The following is a 20,702-nucleotide window of genomic DNA, read 5'->3' as shown; positions in this document are numbered from 1 at the left end:
GACTGATCGTGGCCCCATTCTTGAGTCGGTATCCGTAGCCAGTCTTGTTGATGATTTGGCTGAGAGGGTTCAGGCCTATGCAGAACAGCAGTGGGGACAGAGCATCTCCTTGGTATATGCCACATTTGATGGACACTTGTGCAAGTGGTTTGCAGTTGGCTTCAAGGGTGGTTTTCCACAGCCCCATCGAGTTTGCAATGAAGGCTCTTAGAGTCCTATTGATGTTGTACATCTCTAAGCATTCAATGATCCAAGTGTGTGGCATTGAGTCATAGGCTTTCTTGTAATCAATCCAAGCGGTACACAGGTTGGTGTGTCGGGTTTTGCAGTCTCGGGCGACTGTGTGGTCTACAAGGAGTTGGTGTTTGGCTCCTCTGCTATTTATGCCTATGCCCTTCTGTGCCTTGCTCATGTATGTATCCATGTGCCCGCTTATCTTAGCCGCTATGATGCCTGACATGAGCTTCCATGTTGTAGAGAGACAGGTTATTGGCCGATAGTTGGATGGGACTGAACCCTTCGAGGGTTCCTTCTGTATCAGGATTGTGCGCCCTTCAGTTAACCATTCAGGGTGAGTCCCATTTTGTAGCAGCTGGTTCAGTTGAGCTGCCAGTCGCTCATGGAGGGCAGTGAGTTTCTTAAGCCAGTAGGCATGGATCATGTCAGGTCCTGGTGCTGTCCAGTTTTTCATACCCGAGACTCTGTCTTGGACATCTGCCACAGTGATGGTTACCGGGGCTTGTTCCGGGAGGTTGCTGTGGTCCTCTCGTAGAGAGGTTAGCCACTGTGCATTGCTGTTGTGGGACGCCTCCCTTTCCCAAATGCCTTTCCAGTATTGTTCAGTCTCCAGCCTGGGTGTGCTCTGTTGTTATTACCCTGCCATTGAGAGTACACTATAGCTGGTTGGGTGGCGAAGAGCCGGTTAATCCTCCTGGTTTCATTCTCTCTCGTGTATCTCTTTAGGCGGCTGGCCAAGGCTTGGAGCCTTTGTTTGGCAGTTTCGAGTGCTTCAGGTATGGGCATCTGGCTGTACTTCTTGGGTACTGATCTTTTCATTGCACCCCTTTGGAGCTCTGACAGTTGACTCACTTCCCTCCTTGTTATCTTGATCTTAGCCTCTAACCGTCTTTTCCATGGTTGCTCTTATAACCAAGTTGTATATCAGCTCATTGGTTTCTGTTATGGTGTTGGTAGGGATCGTTCTCAATGCTGCATTCACACCTTCAATGAGACTTTCTGATGGTACTTCACTCAGCCGTTGTAATTGGCGTCGGGGTCGTCTGGTGTTCATTCGGGCCATGATTCTCTCTCTCAGGTCAGTTGCTGCCTTGTTCAGCTCAGATGGTTCGTTCATTACTGGTCATTACCCAGTCTCTGGGCGGGGAGTTGTAGACTCCCTTCTGACCTGGCATCCTGGCTCCTTCCCCTTGCCGTAGCACTTGTGTCGTACCTCCTCAATCTCAAGTTGTGACAGCAGTTGCCGTTTGCGGATGTTGGAACACTGATTGGCAGTTAGTGTTGACTGGGGATGTCGAGCTAACCATTCCTCCCACAGTCTTTGCATGTAGCCCCTCTGACTAGGATTACTTGAGTAGTAGCATTCCAACAGATCCATGTTTTCACCTCTCGCCCATTTCCGTCTTGTTCCAGTAGCTCTATATATATATATATATATATATATATATATATATATATGTGTGTGTGTGTGTGTGTGTGTGTGTGTGTGTGTGTGTGTTGCATAATTAAAGGTAAAAATGTAACAACTAAAATATAACAACTAAAAGTGTAACAACACATTTATTGCTGTATTTTATTTCCTGTTACATTTCAGTTTTGAAAAAAAAGCAAAACATCATGATTATCCATCCTCCTTCTACATATGTAAAATACAACACAAAATAACTTTTTTCCAAATCAACTGCAATGTTATTAATATGCACATGTATGATACGTTACATTTTCTTTTCTGTTAGATATAACCTTTATAACCAATTTCATGTATTTATTGCACTAGTCCTTTATCACATAAAATGAAAAATAACGCATATAATCATTAATGTTAAAATAGAAAGCTAAATATTTTCCATTGGATTATGGGTAATTTCCTGCTACACATATCTTTTACTGACAAATATATTTCTATAATTATCCCATTTATCCTAATATTCAACATTAAAATGTTGCTCTAATCAGAATAAAGGTGATTTTTATTGTTCCTTTTGCATCTAGCTGTTTCTCCATCAGATGTACGGTTTAGTGTTAATAAAACAAATAATCTGGTAATTAAAAGTAAAAAAAGAAAACAGTTTGGAATTCAGCAAGTCTTATAAAATGAAAAACTGAAACAGCTTTAAAGGTCAAAGAGACTTTATTTACAAGTGACCTATTTACATTTTCAGGCAGTAAACTGACCACTGAAAAGAAAAACGAATGTTTGTACAGCTTTGGTATTTAAATACATTCCTTTTAAGACTTCGCTTTGCAAAAACAATGAATGAATCAGCCCTTGTAGAGGAGAGACTACCATAATACACACATGGTTTGTATTAAATAATATTTTAATCTGGAACAGTTTCTAGAAAAAGAAAAAAAAAACAACTAAAAACTTGATTTACTGGAAAACATTATTCTTTAAGTAGAACTTAAGTCTTTTATTTAAAATGAAGAACAATGATATAAATTAAACCACAAACATGAAACAAGTAGCATAAAAAAGCTTCTTTTTAAAAAAAATCCAGTTATTTGCACAGTGATGCAGTCCTACATTATTTAAACAAAATGTGTGCAAACATATTTCACAGATGGCTCTCTGCGCTCGGTCGCCAGCCTCGTCCTCATCTTGGACAGACGCTGTGGTCCGTCATTAGCTTCTCCATCCTTTTGATCTTGCGCTTGTTTTTCGGCATGGGTTTGTCGTACATGCCGTTTCGAAGCAGATGCTCTTTGCTGTGGTGGACCTGAGCGCCGTGCTGCAGCTGGAAGGAGCACAGGGCTTTCAGAGGCCTCAGTAATATCTGAGAATGAAAAAAATATATATATTTAATTTTTTTTTTTTTTTTTAGAAAGAAAAGGAAATATTAGCTCAGTTATCAACTGACTCACCTCTTGGATCTCATCGTTCTGCTCTAGGACCGACAAGGCCACGGCGGCGCATTCCAGCGTGGACAGACAGATGTTGGATGGCTGAGTCCGGATCACGTACTGGCTCGACAGATTCCTGTTAAGCTGGACCTGATCAATCAAAGCAGAAGGAATCAATACAGTTGCCAATAGCCCTGTTGTAATGCGAATTAAAAACACACTCCTTAATGAAATGCAATTACCTCTGTAAAGTAGTTTCACATTGCATATTAATGCCAGCAAAATCAGATTTATAATTCATGATATGACCACTGACAGAACAGCCTGTTGTAAAAGCAATGAACTATATATATATATATATATATATATATATATATATATAATATATTTTTTTTAATCACTAACAATGATTTGAGTTTTAAAAAGAAAGATGAAGTTTTTTTCCACAAAATGAACAAATTGACAAATGCTAATCAAGCTAGCATAATGATGCTGGAAATTGTTTCAAATAACTCTATAATGACATTTTGTTTGTTTTGAAATTATTGTTGGTCTCTCTCTCTCTCTCTCTCTCTCTCTCTGTCTCTGTCTCTCTCTCTCACACACACACACACATACACACACACACTGTGATTTTTTTAAAGTTAGTTTTCATTTATATAGACATCTCTATCTTAGAACTAACTGATAGTTCTGTAAACTTTGGCTATTTTAGGGAATTATTACATCTTAGAGTAGGGTATTTGATAAAACCGCTCAATTTATCCAGAGAGCACCAGTCTACCCTTGTCTTTGTTTGTTCATCTTTTTTTCTTTCTTTCTTTTCATGGGCTGCACTGAAATGTCAACTTCATTGTTTCTGCAAAAGCCACTGTACTTTTACAACTATATCAACAAAGTTGCACACACCTGTTTGGGCAGGTGGAACATGCTGTTTTTCAGGAACATGTTTTTAGCCTGGCTCCACGTGCCGTCTATAATGATCACATTGTGCTTCACGACGGAGATCTCCAGGCGTTGCGCCAACTCCTCCAGGTTCTGGGATTTAGGTCCGGGGTACAGGATGAGCGTTCTGTCATCCCGACACACGGCGGCTAGCTCTGGATGTCTGAGTGCGGAACGATTAAGAAAACAAATGAGCCGTTGTAACTATTTTTCAGGGGGGGGAAGTTTAAGTTTGGACTAATAAAATGCATCCAACTTACTTTTCCTCATTAAACCGCCTCCCTACTATAACGTTGCATTTTCCCTGTGGCAAACAAGCAGCGAGAAGAGGCACAGTCCGAAGTACTCGGCTTTCCTGCGAGCAGAACACAAATATGGAAGACATCAGAGCGAGTCTGATATTACAATCTGGTACATCCAATTTAAGAAAAATTTAAAAAAAACATATAACAACTCAATAACCGAAGGTTGTACCAGGTCTTCAACTACAATACAAACTGGGTTTATAGAGATACACTTTTGTAGCTTCTTCACATTTTCTTACACTTCAACCATAATTTTCACTTTACCCGTTCTACTTTGCAAAACAGTTCGAGCTAAAAGGAGAGCAGGTCTGAACTGCGTGTCTCCAAGTCTTGCTGCAGATTCTTACTTGGAAAAAATTTTGACTAGGCCATTCTCAGAATACATCCCCACAGAATGATGCTGCCATTACCAAATAATGAGCAGCATTTTTTTCACTATACACAGTTTATAATTCAGTTTATAATTCAGTTTATAATTATCATTTTGAACTAATTTCTGTTAGTGTATCACTTAAAAAAATATTAACATATTTCTGAGAATTAGCCAATAAGAAATATTACCATTTAAAGCCTCTGACAGAACCAAAGATAAACACACTGGTGTGTTAGATTTACTGACTCACCTCTGCAGGATGCTGCACTACGTACAGACATGTGGACACCTCCAGTGGTTGTTGCGGGAGAAAGGGACAGAGACACACCTTCTGAGGGCGACTACAACATGGGAGGAAAGTTGAAGACGTGAAGCTCTGATTTCCCAGTTATTTCCCCCGTCTAACGCCCCCATCTCTGTTTTCAGCTGGTCGTCAGCTTTTTCTGAAACGATATAAATCTGTTCCCTCATTAAAGCATGCCAGAAACACAAAGTAAAACAAGAGGAAGGCTCTATATATATTTATTAATTTATTTATTTTTTCCTTACTGCTTCTCGTTCTGATGCTCGTTAACTCAAACTGGGCTAGCTAGCGTTAGCTTCGCTCTCATTCAGCTCACCGGCAGCGCAAACAGGTCGGTCTTCTTTCCTCAACTTCAACTGGGAGTGCAGCCAGGTCTCCGAAGGCGTCCACTAACTCGTCGTCTGCGTAAGAACCGTCACAGGCATCAAGTCCGTTTTCCTCCAGGCTGACAGGAGAGCACACACAAGGACCATTGTCCATTGCGGTGTTAGCCACTAGCTAACCTCGATGTTGCGTTCACGTAACTCGGAAATTTAAATTTCCTCCGTAAAATCTAACTTTTCTTGTAAAATGTGCCGGATTAAATCTATTGGATTTTAAATCAACACGTAAAATGGTTAAATTAAGAGGTTGCTTGTTTAAAATCGATGTTCATTGTATTTTTCTGTATTTTACACTAATTGAAGAGCAAATATTCTAATAGGTCCGGAATGCATCACACGCGCTCCAGTGAAGGACAACAGCGTCAAACAAGAATTTCCGGTGTAGAAATTGATCAACTAGTAAGGCAGTGATTGTTATGGAGCTGGTTTTCTGCTATGTAATTGTACAGGTGAATCTAAAAATACATTTAATGTCCAACAAGTCATTGTTTATACGGGGCATATTCTGCTTGGGGTTTAGCCGGGAGGAAACACGCTCTCTCGAGGGTAATTCAAATTAAAAAATACTTTTTTGATCCCAATCCCAAAGCGAAATAAAGTGACGAATTAACCTTACAGTCATGGTTTTATTATATCATCGTAAACTCGCTTTATTTCTCTAACCACAGTTGCAAAAGGAAAATGTAACTTGTATTTTAGAGATATTTATTTCACACAGTAATAAAGTGCATTGAGATGGTTATGGCTATGATACCTAGATTTCCAAAATTAACTTGAATTTAAAAATGAAGTTGGGATTATTGAGCACCAATCCTGTCCTCATCTCCGATTGAAGCTCTGGAAATTTTATTTGGTCTCGACTGTGGGAACTCTTTTCTTGTTTTCTGATTATTGGTGCTCTGGATTTTATTTAGGTGAATTTGAGTAATGGGGCCTTAATATAAATGCACACTAATTTTTAAATACTTTTTCTTTGTAAACAACTTTTTCCTAAAAATTGCAGTAAAATGTTTTAGAAATTTCACTGAGTTTAAGAGACTGCTGCTTCAGCCATTGGCGCAAAAAGTGGGTATGCAGCGCAAGCGACGCATAGGGGCGCTGCACCAGAGGGGGCGTCAAAACCCCGTCTGGAGGGGGCGGCGCGCCGATGATGTGTTTGCATAAGCTCGAGCGCCCTTACGGTCCTTCACCTCACGCTCATAACGGGGTAAATGTAGCGAGTTTTACCTTTCACGCATCTTCGTCTCGGGAGGAGGGAGAGGGGGGGCGGGGGGGGGGCGTTAGAGCGAGCGTATGTTGTGTAGGAATGATGCACCTGAGAAATGTAGCGCGTGTGCCCCTTCGCATTCACGTTACCTTCCTTGGGGGGAGTGGTGGGGGGGTCAATTTATGTGTTCGCATCTAATAAAATGCCACTCTTAACGTCATACAGTAGCGCGATTATTGTAAAAAAAAAAATGAATTGAATTGAATTTACGTTGACTCGTTTTGAGTTACGTTAATGCTCCACGACAAGCGTCAAGCATCATCACTGAAGATTAAAAGAAGAAACCCAACACCCAAGCCATTTGAGACTGACTTATTTTCTCTGAAGTAATTCATCTTTGTTTGCCAAACCTTTTTATTCACATTTATGAAACTCTAAAACCTGGAGAGATATTTATTTTTCAAACGTCTCAAGTCTAACATTTATTTTTTAATGGCACTGAATTTATCCTTATTCATACATTTTCTGATCTTTCAGATTATTCTATTTTCAATTATTTTCTAATAGTGAATCTATAAAAGCAAAATTTCAGTGGTTTAATCCATTATGCACGTTATGAGAACCTGAAGTACTGCGAAAATGTTAGTTGTTTTTATTACCTCAGTAAACATATTTTAATCTACAGGAAACTTTATGACCTCCAGTTTGAACAAAAAACGAGAGAAATGCCAGTAACATCCATCCTCTTTTGCGCCACAGAATATACTGTATTCTGTAAGTAATATATATTAAGATAACAAACCAATACAATATGAACATTCTCTCCTGCTGCAGTGTAGAGAGACTGTTTGTTAATGCGCCATGTTATCAGCATACTACAACAGTGTGATAAAATAAGCTGTGTTACCAAGTTGGCATTAGTGACACATTAATGACCCATAAGCATTGCATGTGGAAAATACTTACTGGGAATATTAAAGCAATTTTGTTCACAATAAGATAATAAGATCTTGATAAGACAAACTGAATCCCTCTAAAGGAGAAAAACATATCCATGGGGAAGAGATCCAGAGATGCTGCACTAGAAATCAAATCTTTGACATTTACACATGCCTGCAGGAGACATGCGCAGTAAAATGGCTGCTGACACAGCGTGACTTCGGCTGATACACCCTGAGTAGCACATTAATAGCAGGTGATGTGATGATAAATTTCAGCTAAAGACAAAACAGGAATCAAGTGTAGCTGCAATAAGTGACACTTTCTAAGAAATGGACTTGCTCTTGACGTGTTACATGCGAGAAGATGTACATTATTGTCTTTTGTACAATTATTTATAAAATGAAATAAAAAAAGTGGCAACTTTAATTTGCTTTTGTAATGACTTGTATTGAAACTATATGCATTCCAAAATGTTCATTGTATGTTGGTGATGGGCTTTTGAAAAACAGCCTTTCATCATGGCTAAGTATGATGACTTCTGCAGTCACACTGATGGACTACGTGATGTACTTTTTGAACAAAACTCTTCTCACACTGGCCACAGCTGTATGGCCTCTCTCCAGTATGGATGCGTTGATGGCGTGTCAGATCACTTTTTCTGAGGAAACTCTTCTCACACTGGTCACAGCTGTATGGCCTCTCTCCAGTATGGATGCGTTGATGGGACGTCAGTTTGCTTTTTCTGATGAAACTCTTTTCACACTGGTCACAGCTGTATGGCCTCTCTCCAGTATGGATGCGTTGATGGCGTGTCATATCGCTTTTTCTGAGGAAACTCTTCTCACACTGGTCACAGCTGTAGGGCCTCTCTCCAGTATGGATGTATTGATGGGACGTCAGTTCGTTTTTTCTGATGAAACTCTTCTCACACAGGTCACAGCTGTATGGCCTCTCTCCAGTATGGATGCGCTGATGGCGTGTCAGATTCTGTTTCTGAGTAAATCTTTTCTCACACTGGCCACAGCTGTATGACCTAGTTCCATGAAGGATGCGTTGATGGCGTGTCAGATCGCTTTTTCTGAGGAAACTCTTCTCACACTGGTAACAGCTGTATGGCCTCTCTCCAGTAGGGATGCGTTGATGGTGTGTCAGATCGCTTTTTCTGAGGAAACTCTTCTCACACTGGTCACAGCTGTATGGCCTCTCTCCAGTATGGATGCGTTGATGGGACGTCAGTATGCTTTTTCTGATGAAACTCTTTTCACACTGGTCACAGCTGTATGGCCTCTCTCCAGTATGGATGCGTTGATGGCATGTCATATCGCTTTTTCTGAGGAAACTCTTCTCACACTGGTCACAGCTGTATGGCCTCTCTCCAGTATGGATGTATTGATGGGACGTCAGTTCGTTTTTTCTGATGAAACTCTTCTCACACAAGTCACAGCTGTATGGCCTCTCTCCAGTATGGATGCGCTGATGGCGTGTCAGATTCTGTTTCTGAGTAAATCTCTTCTCACACTGGCCACAGCTGTATGACCTCTTTCCAGTAAGGATGCGTTGATGGCGTGTGAGATCGCTTTTTCTGAGGAAACTCTTCTCACACTGGTAACAGCTGTATGGCCTCTCTCCAGTATGGATGCGTTGATGGTGTGTCAGATCGCTTTTTCTGAGGAAACTCTTCTCACACTGGTCACAGCTGTATGGCCTCTCTCCAGTATGGATGCATTGATGGGACATCAGTTCGCTTTTTCTGATGAAACTCTTCTCACACTGGTCACAGCTGTATGGCCTCTCTCCAGTATGGATGCGCTGATGGCGTGTCAGATTTTGTTTCTGAGTAAATCTCTTCTCACACTGGTCACAGCTGTATGACCTCTTTCCAGTATGAATGCGTTGATGGCGTGTCAGATCGCTTTTTCTGAGGAAACTCTTCTCACACTGGTCACAGCTGTGTGGCCTCTCTCCAGTATGGATGCATTGATGGGACATCAGTTCGCTTTTTCTGATGAAACTCTTCTCACACTGATCACAGTTGTATGGCCTCTCTCCAGTATGGATGCACTGATGGTGTGTCAGATTCTGTTTCTGAGTAAATCTCTTCTCACACTGGTCACAGCTGTATGACCTCTTTCCAGTATGGATGCGTTGATGGCGTGTCAGATCGCTTTTTCTGAGGAAACTCTTCTCACACTGGTCACAGCTGTATGGCCTCTCTCCAGTATGGATGCCTTGACAGACTTTGCTCAGACAGTCATCATGAATTTCTCTCATGTTGATGATGCTATAGTTCTGTGGGATGAAATCAGGAGAGACAGTGAAGGAAATATAGTAAAATATTGCATCATAATTATACAAGACAGAATAAAAGATTTTCCATAACATCATGTGGAGAAACAAAGCTCTTTCAATACATATGTTATGTTTTTGCATTGATAGCTAAAAGAACACATCCAGTCTTATTTTGGTTGGGGGTCATTTAATCCAGATTTAGTATATTTAAACATATTTTACAAGATCCAGTGTTTTGCAGATTTACAATCATAGATAGGTAGACAGACGGACAGACAAACAGAGAACAGAAATCAAAGTGCAGATGTCCGTTAGACAGGAACAAGCGCAGGTCCAATTAATCACACATCTGATGACAAAGGCAAAGTTCAGATTGTGAGGAAATGTGATGCAGAGATCACAACTGCCTCGGAATCTTTGTGACAGTATATATTCAGCAGTAGTGGCGCAAAAAGTGGTATGCGTTGTATGCAACGCTTAGGGCGCTGCACTAGAGGGGGCGAAAAAAACGATGTGGGGGAATTTTTTTTCTAGTCAGCATTTTATGTACTCAACAGCTGTTTGTGTTTGAAATGATCAATAACAGAGGAATTTTGTTATTGATTAGGAACCCCTCCCCTCCTGCCAGCTGCTCTTCTCTCCCATACAGGTAGCCTGGGCACATGTCCCTTCGAGAACGTGCTGAGGCGCGGGTTTTTTTTCCTTTAAACTTTAATTGTAGTAGTGCACTTGACAACAGCCCAGCCAGCATACCTAGGTGGGCCCCATATGGGAAAAAAGAGGGCACACAATATGGGTCCCAATCTCTTCTCACACTGGTCACAGCTGTATGGCCTCTCTCCAGAGATGGTTCGTGAGTGGTCCACCATGGAAACAATCCTTTTTGGGACCCATATTGTCTTTTCCCATATGGGGCCCACCTACGTATGCTGGCTGGGGGGGGAGCTAAAATGGGGGGCAGAAAAAACTCCAGGGCACAAAACAAAAAACAGAAGAGGGGGAGGGATAAAGATGTTGGAGAGACGAAGAAAAGCTTTTCAAAGTGGTTGAAAGACAGTAGGTAAGTAATTGTATCAGCAAGAGAGTTGTAAATATTCAGGTTAGCTTAAGCTAGCCTAAAATGACAGTTGGTTGTTGTTGTCTCTGCCCCGTATTGAACCAATACGGGACGCGATTTGTTCCGTATTGCTAAATGTCTCATAGACACACCTATCACACACATCTCTAAAATAAGTGTAATAATAATGACCAAAACAAAACACGGGAAATACAAGGGCCTAAATCCCATCTCATTATTGTGAGGGACCATAAACAGGAAAATTTCTTAAGAGCAATTTGGGGGTGTTGGCGAAGTTACAGTGAGATGCAATGTATGATATGGTTTAAAACGTTTTTAAACCCCATTCAAGCAGCAGGACCAAATATGACTAGTTATTCATATCAACAACCTATTGAGAAATAATTTTAAAAATTATTTAGCTTATTTAAAAACTTCTATACGAGTTTTGTTGAGTCTGACTGACCTAATCTCTGCTACACCTTTACAAAATTTTAAGGTTCTAAATAAAAAAGCTTTAATGAGTAACTACTCTTAATAAAATTCTTCATAAACAATGATTTATTGAAATAGCTCCCAATACAAGTTATGGCCTATTTAAATTATAACTTGTTAAGTTGCTTTATTTTAAAGCCATTTTTTTAGTTTTGCCATGTCCTGGGTGACGGAGAACAAACAGGTATATAGAAATGAATATCTGGGGGGTATCATAACTTAAACATAACACTTAAAGCACCAGGGTTTATATAGAAAAATATTCAGATTTTATTTTGTGGTTTTAAAGGCTCTACATTGAAGACATTGAGAAATAAAGGTATAACTTTCTGTTTCTTCTATCTGTTCTCGGCTCCCACACACAGAGCTGGGTCCACTTGCTCAACCCTTCCCTCCCGTTAAAGAGCTAAACAGCTAAATATGAATGAGATGTTTGCTACCTTTAACAAAAAAGCTTACCTCTATGAAAGCAGTGTAGCAGTTTTGCTAATGATTCAGTCAAAATAATGAAACAACAAACAGCAGTCTTATTTTTATTGTTAATGTGTTTCTTCCCACTGAGCAGTGAAACTAAATAAAATGTTTACATGCCTTTTGCTGTAAGTATTTATTTACCGGTGGGGTTTATGTTTGTGCTGCAAAGCTAAAGCTAACAGCTAGCTCCTTACTGCAGTTGCTCTGACCAGTCTGTACCGTTCGACGCAGCGGTTGCTCCTCTTACACTTTGGACTGAACCATTGTTCTAATAATGGTAGGGGAGGACCTAATTTTTTTTCTGAGATAAATGGCAGATTTATTTCGTTCTTTGTTTATTTTGCGTTTTCATATTGATATTATTTAAATGCAAATGTTTCTTAAATTATATATATATATTTTGGAGCAATACTAGATTTTTCCAAATTTAGAATTTGGAAAAATGTGGAAAAATTCTAAAGTCTAAATTTTTATCTATTTGAGTTTTTTTTTAAAATTAAAAAATAAATTATAATCTGTCTGTCAGAAGGCCTGCTTGTGCCCCTCAGCAATATTATTTAGCTAAATATAATAATTTAGATTAATAAACTAGTCTGGCTGCCCTCAGTCTAATAATGACTCTCAGAGCCTCCATGTTGTTCAGACACCGGGTCCATTGTGAGGACGAGGGGCGGATCTGTAACTATCAAATAATGGGCAAGAATATTTTTTTTTTCATACACTGGTTTGTGATGTTGAAGTCAGAAAAACTGTATCTATTTATATTTTCGTAATTGTCCTCGCAATAGCAGCAGGACAAAACCCGCCTCGCCTCTAAACACAGAAATGATTCGGCTGCAGAGAAAACTTCTGACTTTAACTTCATCAGGCTGCTAAATGCCCGGTTCGCTACAGGCTGTCTGAGTCCCACCGACAGATATAAAGAATGTCTGTCTTTATATCAGACACCCTGATATAAGACAAGGTACTGCGACTGTCACTGCGAGTCGCGACGCACCTAAAAGCCCCGGTACCACTTGGTACCACCTGCTCTCTGTTCGCTCTGCTTCGCCTTAACGTCACTACCAGGCGAGTTAAAGCCGCCCGCAGCTGACGGATCTGGGCTGGAAGTGAAGATTCGGCGCAGAGCATTTAGAGTTCACAAAATAAACATCAGAAAATACTGTAGCAATAATTAGAACCGCAGCATAAAGCCAAACATGCCACAAATAAATTAATCAAAATTAACCAAAGCATCGGCGGACTGACACAGGGGCCACCGGGGGATTCCAGGTAGAGATGCGCATCGTAGCAGCTGTTCATGCAGGGCCGGCCGAACAAAACTTCCGTTCCCCCCCCCCTCCCCCCGAATCCGTTGTCGTGTAAACGGGGCCTTATTGGTCGTGTTTAAAATCAATCAATGATTATTGGTTATTTGATGTGATGTATTGTGAAGAAACCCAATTCAAACACAAACATTACACCATATTGTAGTCATGGTAACACAACAATCAAACTATCATGATGATTCTTTAAACTTTTACAAAGTAAACTTCCTAATTAAATCCTAAATGCAGACATTTTTTTTCTCTGCTGAATGCATTACATAAAATTGAATAACATTGTCATTCTCTATAAATGAATGCTGCAGCTTTAGATCTATGGTCTGTGTTGCAATTAAACCATTTCTAGGGGCAACTGAACGTCCGGGGATTCCTACCAGCAGCTACTGAGTTTTCTTTGCCTTGATCTCTCATGATGGATGAAAAGAATTCCATTTTAAAACTACAGAGAAAACTGCATTGTCTCTCCACCACCACTATGCTTATGTCTGTAGAAGTATGTGTTTTCTCTAAGCCAACTTAAACTACCAGTTTACATCATCAGTGTGAACTCAAGTCAGAAAGAATCAAAGGACTCACCTCTGGTACAGACGTCACCGAGCCGCTCATGTGGCTCTTGTCATCCGCCTCGATGTCCTTCATTTGTGATCTAGCTCTGGTTGAAGCACAACAGAGCAACAAAAGCAGAGAGAGGATTACAATACTTTTCTAGAAAAATTATAAATATGCTTTTTTGGTTTTTTTAAAGTCAACGTATTTTGTTTCACAACCAGTTTGACCAAAAAAATAATTTAAAAGAAAACAACAAAATTCAAAAACATAGAGGCTAAAGTGAAATAAAAAACTGTATTTCCCTGTATTTCCTTCAATGTGATTAATTATCTTTAATCAACTTCAGGTTTTAACTTTAATTGTACAGCTACGTGATTATTCATATTTTTAAAGCATGATCGCATAAAACACAAAGCTACACCCAGATATTTTCTACACTAAACTACAGGAAACAAACTCACCGTTGACAGATGTCTAATACGTCCTCGCGAGTTTGTTGTTTGTTTTGATTTGATCAGTCTGACTGGTGCTTCCTGGGCAACTATCGCAAGAAGAGTTTAAAAGATTCAAATTTAAGACGTAGTTTGGATACAAAAATGGAATCAGAATCGGCTTTATTCAAGTTTCTGCACACAAACAAGGAACTTGACCGTAGTGACACTTTGCTTGACGTTTGTATAAAATAAAAAAGAATAAAAAATACATTCTTTTGTAAATATGTATAACTACAATGTTTTTGTAGTGCATATTCAAATTCACTTCAAAAATAACTTATTAATTGCAAAGGAAAATTAAATGTAACTCATTAAGTGAAAGTCTTCAAAGAGTTACTGTAGATGGTGACGGCTGTTGGCAGGAAAGATCTCTTGTAGCAGTCTGTATTACAGTTAATTTGAAGAGGCCTCTGACTGAAGACACTCTGTATTGTGAAGAGGATGTTAAGGGTTGTCAAAGCAACACCCCAGGTATGTTTTTGATGACAGAGAAGCATTATGACACGATGTAAAGCTCCTAAAAGTCCATTTTCCTTTAAACCAAATAAGTAACACAGTGCTCAACTCCGACTTCCTCGATCTCCATCCACGTCACACAATTTGCTCTATACCAAAACACAAAGTTGTTTTTTGAGCTTTACATTTCAAATTTCAAATAAAAAAAGGATTCATATTCATATTTTAATAATTTCTCTCTTATGGTTGAGCTAGGCTCGCATTTCTTGCACTAAAGCTATGCATGAATCTAAAGCAATTGCCTATTTTTAATTCGGTGTCCAATGGGTTAAGGAGCAAAATGCGTCAAAAAAGAGAATATTTATTTTTCAGAAATACAATTTAACATAAGACTAATACAAAAGGTAAGTGGTAAATCTCAAGAGTTTCAGTTTTTGAATCAAATGACAAAAATAGAAATTTTTCAAACATTTTTCAAGTTATTGAGACCCATCTAAGAATTCACATAGTAGATAGTTGGCAGGTCCAACTTTGGCCCTGCCCTATTTATTCTAGAAGTCTAACTTATCTCCTCTCTAAATAAATAGTTTTTTGGTTTTTTTTAAGACCCTGTTTACATGTTATTTATACATTTGTTCATTAAGGTCTGTTTGTGTTTGTCCTCTGCAAGTTCAGCGCAGCCACAGGTTCAAGGGTTCCTGTAGCCCACAGCTGTCAAACTCAAGGCCCAGGAGCCAAATCTGGCCCCCCGTTGCTTTGTATGTGGCCCCCTAGACTCCAAATTATATCAATAAGTCCTTCCAGCTTTTCACAAATCTGCAAAATTCACACACAATCAACAAACCTCTAGATTTTTTTCTGATTTTACCTCCAATTTTTTCTCAAAATTGGTCAAAAACATTGAGTTTAAGTTAAACTCAAGCCTTACTTGATTTTAAAGTCCGTAATTGATACAAGTAATTTAAAAAATCACATTCAACACCATATATTAGCACAAATATCATAAAAATGTCTTACAAACATTTCTAAATTGGCATCACACAATCTGTAATTTCCACTAAAACAGTCACAAAATGATGGCGGAACAGCTATTTATTGATATTAACAGTTTAATTGGTTTTATCAACATATTCTGGCACAACCGGTCCTTTAAGAGCGTTCAGATTTTTGATATGGCCCAAAATGGAAATGAGTTTGACACTCCTGCTGTAGCCAGATTCACTATCTAGTCTGCAACCCAACCTCACATGCAAAAAAGGGAAATTCTTTCTGCTCCTGCATTTTCAGTGTAAATCCAGACTGTGAAAAACAACGCATGAGGAAAAGTTTTCTGACAAAATATGTTTTTAATAAATGATTTTGAGGGCACTGTGACTCAGCAGGAATCATGCTGGAGCGGAACAGGAACGCATTGTTCATTTATTTCAGTTCCGCATAATAAAACACCTCATAACATGAGACACAGGGTAGATGGACACGTCAAATATAGCTGATAGTGCCTTATTTTTAATATGTGCATGCACTGCACACTTGTCGCATGGCTGTTTACAAGCAGGGGGAGAAGCGGTGTCATATTAGCAGCCAGATGGGTTTATTTTTAGTCAAAGGTGCACCTTGACGTCACACATGTGCTCTCAGTGCTTCTTTTTTTATTTTTTTTATTGGCACTCATGACCCAAACCTTCCCCTCCACTAGTGAATCATGCATTATTGCTACAGCGACTGGGTTCACCTGGAGAAACACAACATAATGGATCAATGTGACAGCAACTGTTCATTTTGAGTTAATGCAAAGTCCAATCACAATAAAAAAAAATACATTTTTTTTTTAGATTTAGGCACAGTTGGAGTGTTTTTATAATGTGACAACCTAGAGTAAAAAATAGCACAAAAATGTAACAAAATATATCATACTATGAATTAGTTTTTTTTTTGGTTGTTGTATTTATTGCCAAGAAATCGGTAACATGTATTACTTAGGCTTTTCTGCCCACAAATATATCAAACACCTGTTAAATTTAGTAGCAGTTTTCAAAAGCTTAACAAACCACACAATCTGAAATTTTTTTACAATGTATCCTTTAAGAGCGTAAACAAGCATAACGAGTGGATATTAGCTGGTAAATTAGTCAGGCTATGTGCTCCAGCAGTCAGAATGCACTTACAGTACCTCTCCGTATTCATATAAACTATATAGGTATAAGTTTGCAAACAAGGGTGTTGTTTTTTTTCCCCCTGCCACTAATAGTCTGACCCTTCATTTTCTGTAACTGCTATGAATTTGGTGCCACTGTCTTATTGAGGGAATTAAGATCTGTGCGGGTGTGTACAATGTACCAGGTCAACAGAAAAATAGGGTCCACGTGTACGCATGCAGAGACCAATGAACTAGTGCACAGTAAAAAAAATACTAGATTCACACGGCACAGCAAACAAACAATGCTGTATTTTCTGAAAATGTTGCAATTGTATTTTGGATTTATTTTGGTTCTGATCCTTGTTTTGCGTATTAATTCTTAACATATGACAGATCCCAACCCTTGATTATGCCAAAAGAACCGTATGACCTGTTAGTTAGAGAATGACTGTAAATCATTCATTGTCAGTGTAGGTTCAAAGAGTCCCGACACACAATTAGTATGAAACAGTAGACAGTACCATTCCATATCTGAAAACCTTGGGTTCAAAAACAACCAAAACCTCAAAGGGACTAAGTGGTGGAGGGTCAAAAACCAGCACACTTATTCTATGTGTCACACAGACTGGTCACCCTGACGTTAACCTGTAGGAACTGTGTAGAAGAACATTTTAGTGGGTTTTAAATTGTAACCTTTTGGCTAAACTAAAGTATTACACACTGCCTTTTGTTTACAGCAGGATCAGCTGATGTGGTGGTGGGTTTGTCTTCTTGTTTCTCTGTTTTAACCTCTGTCTCAACATCTGTTTCTTTGAGTCCTGTAGCGGTCGTTGCTGCTTGACTCTCACTTCTATCTTCATTCGGTTTTGTTTCTTCCTCTTCATCTGGTTTTGCGTCTGTGACAGACATCTCATCAGAGTCTTTTGTGTTTTCACTCTCCAGAGCCACGGTTTTCAACTCAACTGGATCGCTGTCAAGTTGTGCAACTTCAGATTCAGACGGCACAATGTCTTCTCCATTTCCATCCCCTTCGTCAGCAGTCTCTACAGGTGATGCTGTCTCTTTTTCCTCCACCCTGTGCTCCTTTCCTCCAGCCTCCTCTTTCTCTTGTGTAATCATATCAACCGGAGTAAGAGGTGTTAGATCCAAACATGATTTAGGAGAGGATGCCGTCTTTCTCCTGGGAGGGACATCTGGTTTATTGAGCTTGGATTCTTGCCTTCCCAGTTCTTCTCCTCCAACAGATCTCCTGTCTAGGTCTGTAGGACCATCATCTACATCCTCCCAGTCTGGTTCATCTGGCAGGAACTCATAGCTTGAAAAGCCAAGAGGATCTATTGGGGTCTCTGAGACTTTTTCTGCAGCTATTGAGACGCTTTTTTGAGTCTTGATGCCACTCTTTGCTGTTTGAATGTCATCCTCTTCTAGGGATCGAAGAAAAGGCTCTATGTCACAGGGAGAAGAATTGTCACTAGACCTTAAGAAGTCTGTGACTTCGTCTGAGTGTTGCCTCCCTTTTTCAGACTTGGCAAGAATGTCTTCAAAGTCATACATGTCTTGAGGTAGAGTCCGAGATTCTTCTGATGTGAACATTTCTTTTTCTTGCTGTTCTGTCTCCACCGCAGGAGTCTCATCAATCAGGACAAATTTCTCTAAGTAACCTCTGGCCTCTCGGTCTGAATGCCTGCTATGGAAGGACTTTTCAGACGTCATGCTTTCTGTGTCCTCCTCCTTTTTCCTACTGCCCAATGCTTCCTCATACAGGTCAGTGTAAAGGAAAGCCATGGCTTTCGGCTCTTCCAGCAATATTTGGTCAATGATTTTTGGTGGTCCTTCAGGTAGGAAGATTGGTGTCAGGATGTCCTCTTGGCTACCGAACAAAGATGAACCACTTGGTTTGGAAGCAAGCCTAGATATCGGACTTTTTGCTCCTCCAACTTCATCAGTAGTGTCCACATTTTTTAAAGCGTAGTTTTCTGTACCGCCATAGAAGACATCATCTAGAAGGTCACTGGTTATTTCCTCTGAACTTACTGTGTCTGATTTGTCAATATCCACACTTTTAGTCGTTGTGTGGTCTTCAGGTGCCACTGGTTTCTCAGCATCCAGGTTGTCAGAGGCTGTTTTTGCCTTGTGCTCCTCCTGCCCTTGTGGAATCACAGCAGGACTTCCTGGAGCCTGGGCCTCAATCAGAGAGAACGCCTCAAAGTAGTCCACATTCCCAGTCACTCCTCTCACTGGAGGTCTGGCCACTGGAGCCCCTGGTGGGTCCATTGCACCAGGACCTGTAGGAAGTAAAACCTTAATCTGATCTCCAGGTTCTGCTGAGAATGGTAAGTCACTGTCTTGAGTCTCTGCACTGGTTTTGGGAACAAGACTCTCCTCCAGATATGACAGGTTGTCCACCATTTCCTTACTCTCCTCTTCGTCCACGGTGGCAAATTTTGGAGGGACGAGAATGTTGAGGATTTCTGAACCTTCTGACACTATCCTGAACAAACGCTGCTCCTTGTCCTCCAGAAAATCAGTCGCCTCCTCTTGCTCCCCTTCTGCATCAGTTTTTACATTGGGCTGGGACACTTCTACCAACTCTGGTCGCCCTGAGACACTGTCAAAGGTTTCATCCCACAGTTCTTGCTCTCTTTCCACTTTGCTCTTCTGATTGTTCACCCTTTCTTTAGGTTTTCTCTGTCTTGCGATCATCTCTTCGTCCATGACAAATATGATCTTTCCTGCAGGCTGAGATCCCGATGCTCCGAGTCGGACTGGAGCTGGTGAGCTAACTTCCGGTCGTCCTGCTTCAGGTGTCCAAGGTGTGGCACAGCTACTCGCGGTTGTTTCCCACGCGATCCCGCTGTCTTCGCCTTGCATGGTCACCATGGAGAAAGAGGTATCCATCAGCAGGCACTGCATTTTAGGTCGGACGCTGTCATCGTGGACGGCCTCACGTAAACTAAAGACATGCACACAAAGTGACAATCAGGAACAGAAACAGAAGCTTTCTTTGTAAGTCTTAATCACACAATTTATTTTGGTCCCTGAATGAAAGCGGCAATATTCCACTACAAAGATTGCATTTTACATGCAACCATCCAGCACTCAAGCATACATAAGTTATCTTTCTATGCAATTTCCATCATTGTTTTTACAGTATTTCATATAAAAACAGTTCAGTTTCAGCTGATTGCATTCTGAAAGCAAAAATACCTGTTTCGAAGGTTCTCTACTTCATCACTTGCTTCAACATTTTGTTCTGCTGCATCTTCCGCTCCCAACATCGTCATTTCGCCTTCGACATCAGACCGTGCTAAATCTTCTGTCAATGTATCCATTGTATGGACTATCTTGATGGATTTGCTTAAGTTTCCCAGCACACTTCAACACTGTCACTGTTGATCACTGCATGCTCAAGTTGAGTTTTCATGCTCAGCGTAATCTTGAAATAGAAAACCGGCCTTCCTGTGTTTCATCTAAAGTATTTACAGCATGTTGGGGGAGCTCACTTGCCATCTGTTCAATGTGTATGATTCAGTACATTTGTAAAATAGCATTTTATTTTTATTATGCGATAGGTGAGGAGGGAGCTTAGTATTTTAACAACCTGAACACAAATGATTCAGCATTTTAAAGAAAATGCGTGATCCCTATCACTCCTGACTGGTCTATTTTAGTTCTGGTGACCTGTATCCAGTGTCATGACTCAGTCTGTGGGTCTGACAGAGGCAAGAGTGTTGAATATATTCATTTTGCTTTTAATAAGTATGGATTTATTCCTTTTTTCCTTATTTGCAATATGTAAAAGATAATCAAATGAACACTGACAACAGAGAAAGACAACCAGAGTAAACCCAAGTACATTTATTAAGTGATGGTTTGATTTTTTTTA

General features: G+C 40.0%; 3 protein-coding genes across 3 annotated transcripts; all 3 read right to left on the bottom strand.

The window, feature by feature from the left end:
- Nucleotides 1-2,349: 2,349 nt before the first annotated feature.
- Nucleotides 2,350-5,585, bottom strand: dtwd2 (DTW motif tRNA-uridine aminocarboxypropyltransferase 2). The gene is made up of 6 exons (XM_008423431.3): nucleotides 5,325-5,585; nucleotides 4,955-5,045; nucleotides 4,287-4,381; nucleotides 3,991-4,189; nucleotides 3,103-3,231; nucleotides 2,350-3,014 (listed from the first exon to the last, which is right to left on the bottom strand). Exons 1-6 carry the CDS (start codon nucleotides 5,486-5,488, stop codon nucleotides 2,835-2,837), a joined length of 858 nt encoding a protein of 285 aa, XP_008421653.1. The 5' UTR covers nucleotides 5,489-5,585; the 3' UTR covers nucleotides 2,350-2,834.
- A 2,360-nt stretch (nucleotides 5,586-7,945) lies between these two features.
- Nucleotides 7,946-14,296, bottom strand: LOC103473313 (uncharacterized). Its single transcript, XM_081613872.1, has 3 exons — nucleotides 14,191-14,296; nucleotides 13,757-13,832; nucleotides 7,946-9,829 (listed from the first exon to the last, which is right to left on the bottom strand). The coding sequence occupies exons 2-3, from the start codon at nucleotides 13,817-13,819 to the stop codon at nucleotides 8,063-8,065; spliced, it is 1,830 nt and encodes a 609-aa protein (XP_081469998.1). The 5' UTR covers nucleotides 13,820-13,832; nucleotides 14,191-14,296; the 3' UTR covers nucleotides 7,946-8,062.
- A 1,218-nt stretch (nucleotides 14,297-15,514) lies between these two features.
- On the bottom strand, nucleotides 15,515-20,281 carry si:ch1073-398f15.1 (uncharacterized). The gene is made up of 2 exons (XM_008423430.2): nucleotides 20,024-20,281; nucleotides 15,515-19,769 (listed from the first exon to the last, which is right to left on the bottom strand). Exons 1-2 carry the CDS (start codon nucleotides 20,146-20,148, stop codon nucleotides 17,522-17,524), a joined length of 2,373 nt encoding a protein of 790 aa, XP_008421652.1. The 5' UTR covers nucleotides 20,149-20,281; the 3' UTR covers nucleotides 15,515-17,521.
- Nucleotides 20,282-20,702: the final 421 nt, after the last annotated feature.

The sequence above is a fragment of the Poecilia reticulata genome, chromosome 12 (assembly GCF_904066995.2).
Source record: "Poecilia reticulata chromosome 12, P_reticulata-male-v2, whole genome shotgun sequence".
NCBI lineage: Eukaryota > Metazoa > Chordata > Actinopteri > Cyprinodontiformes > Poeciliidae > Poecilia > Poecilia reticulata.
Note: the sequence above shows the minus strand (reverse complement) of the source record. Positions and strands in the feature narration are given on the sequence as shown.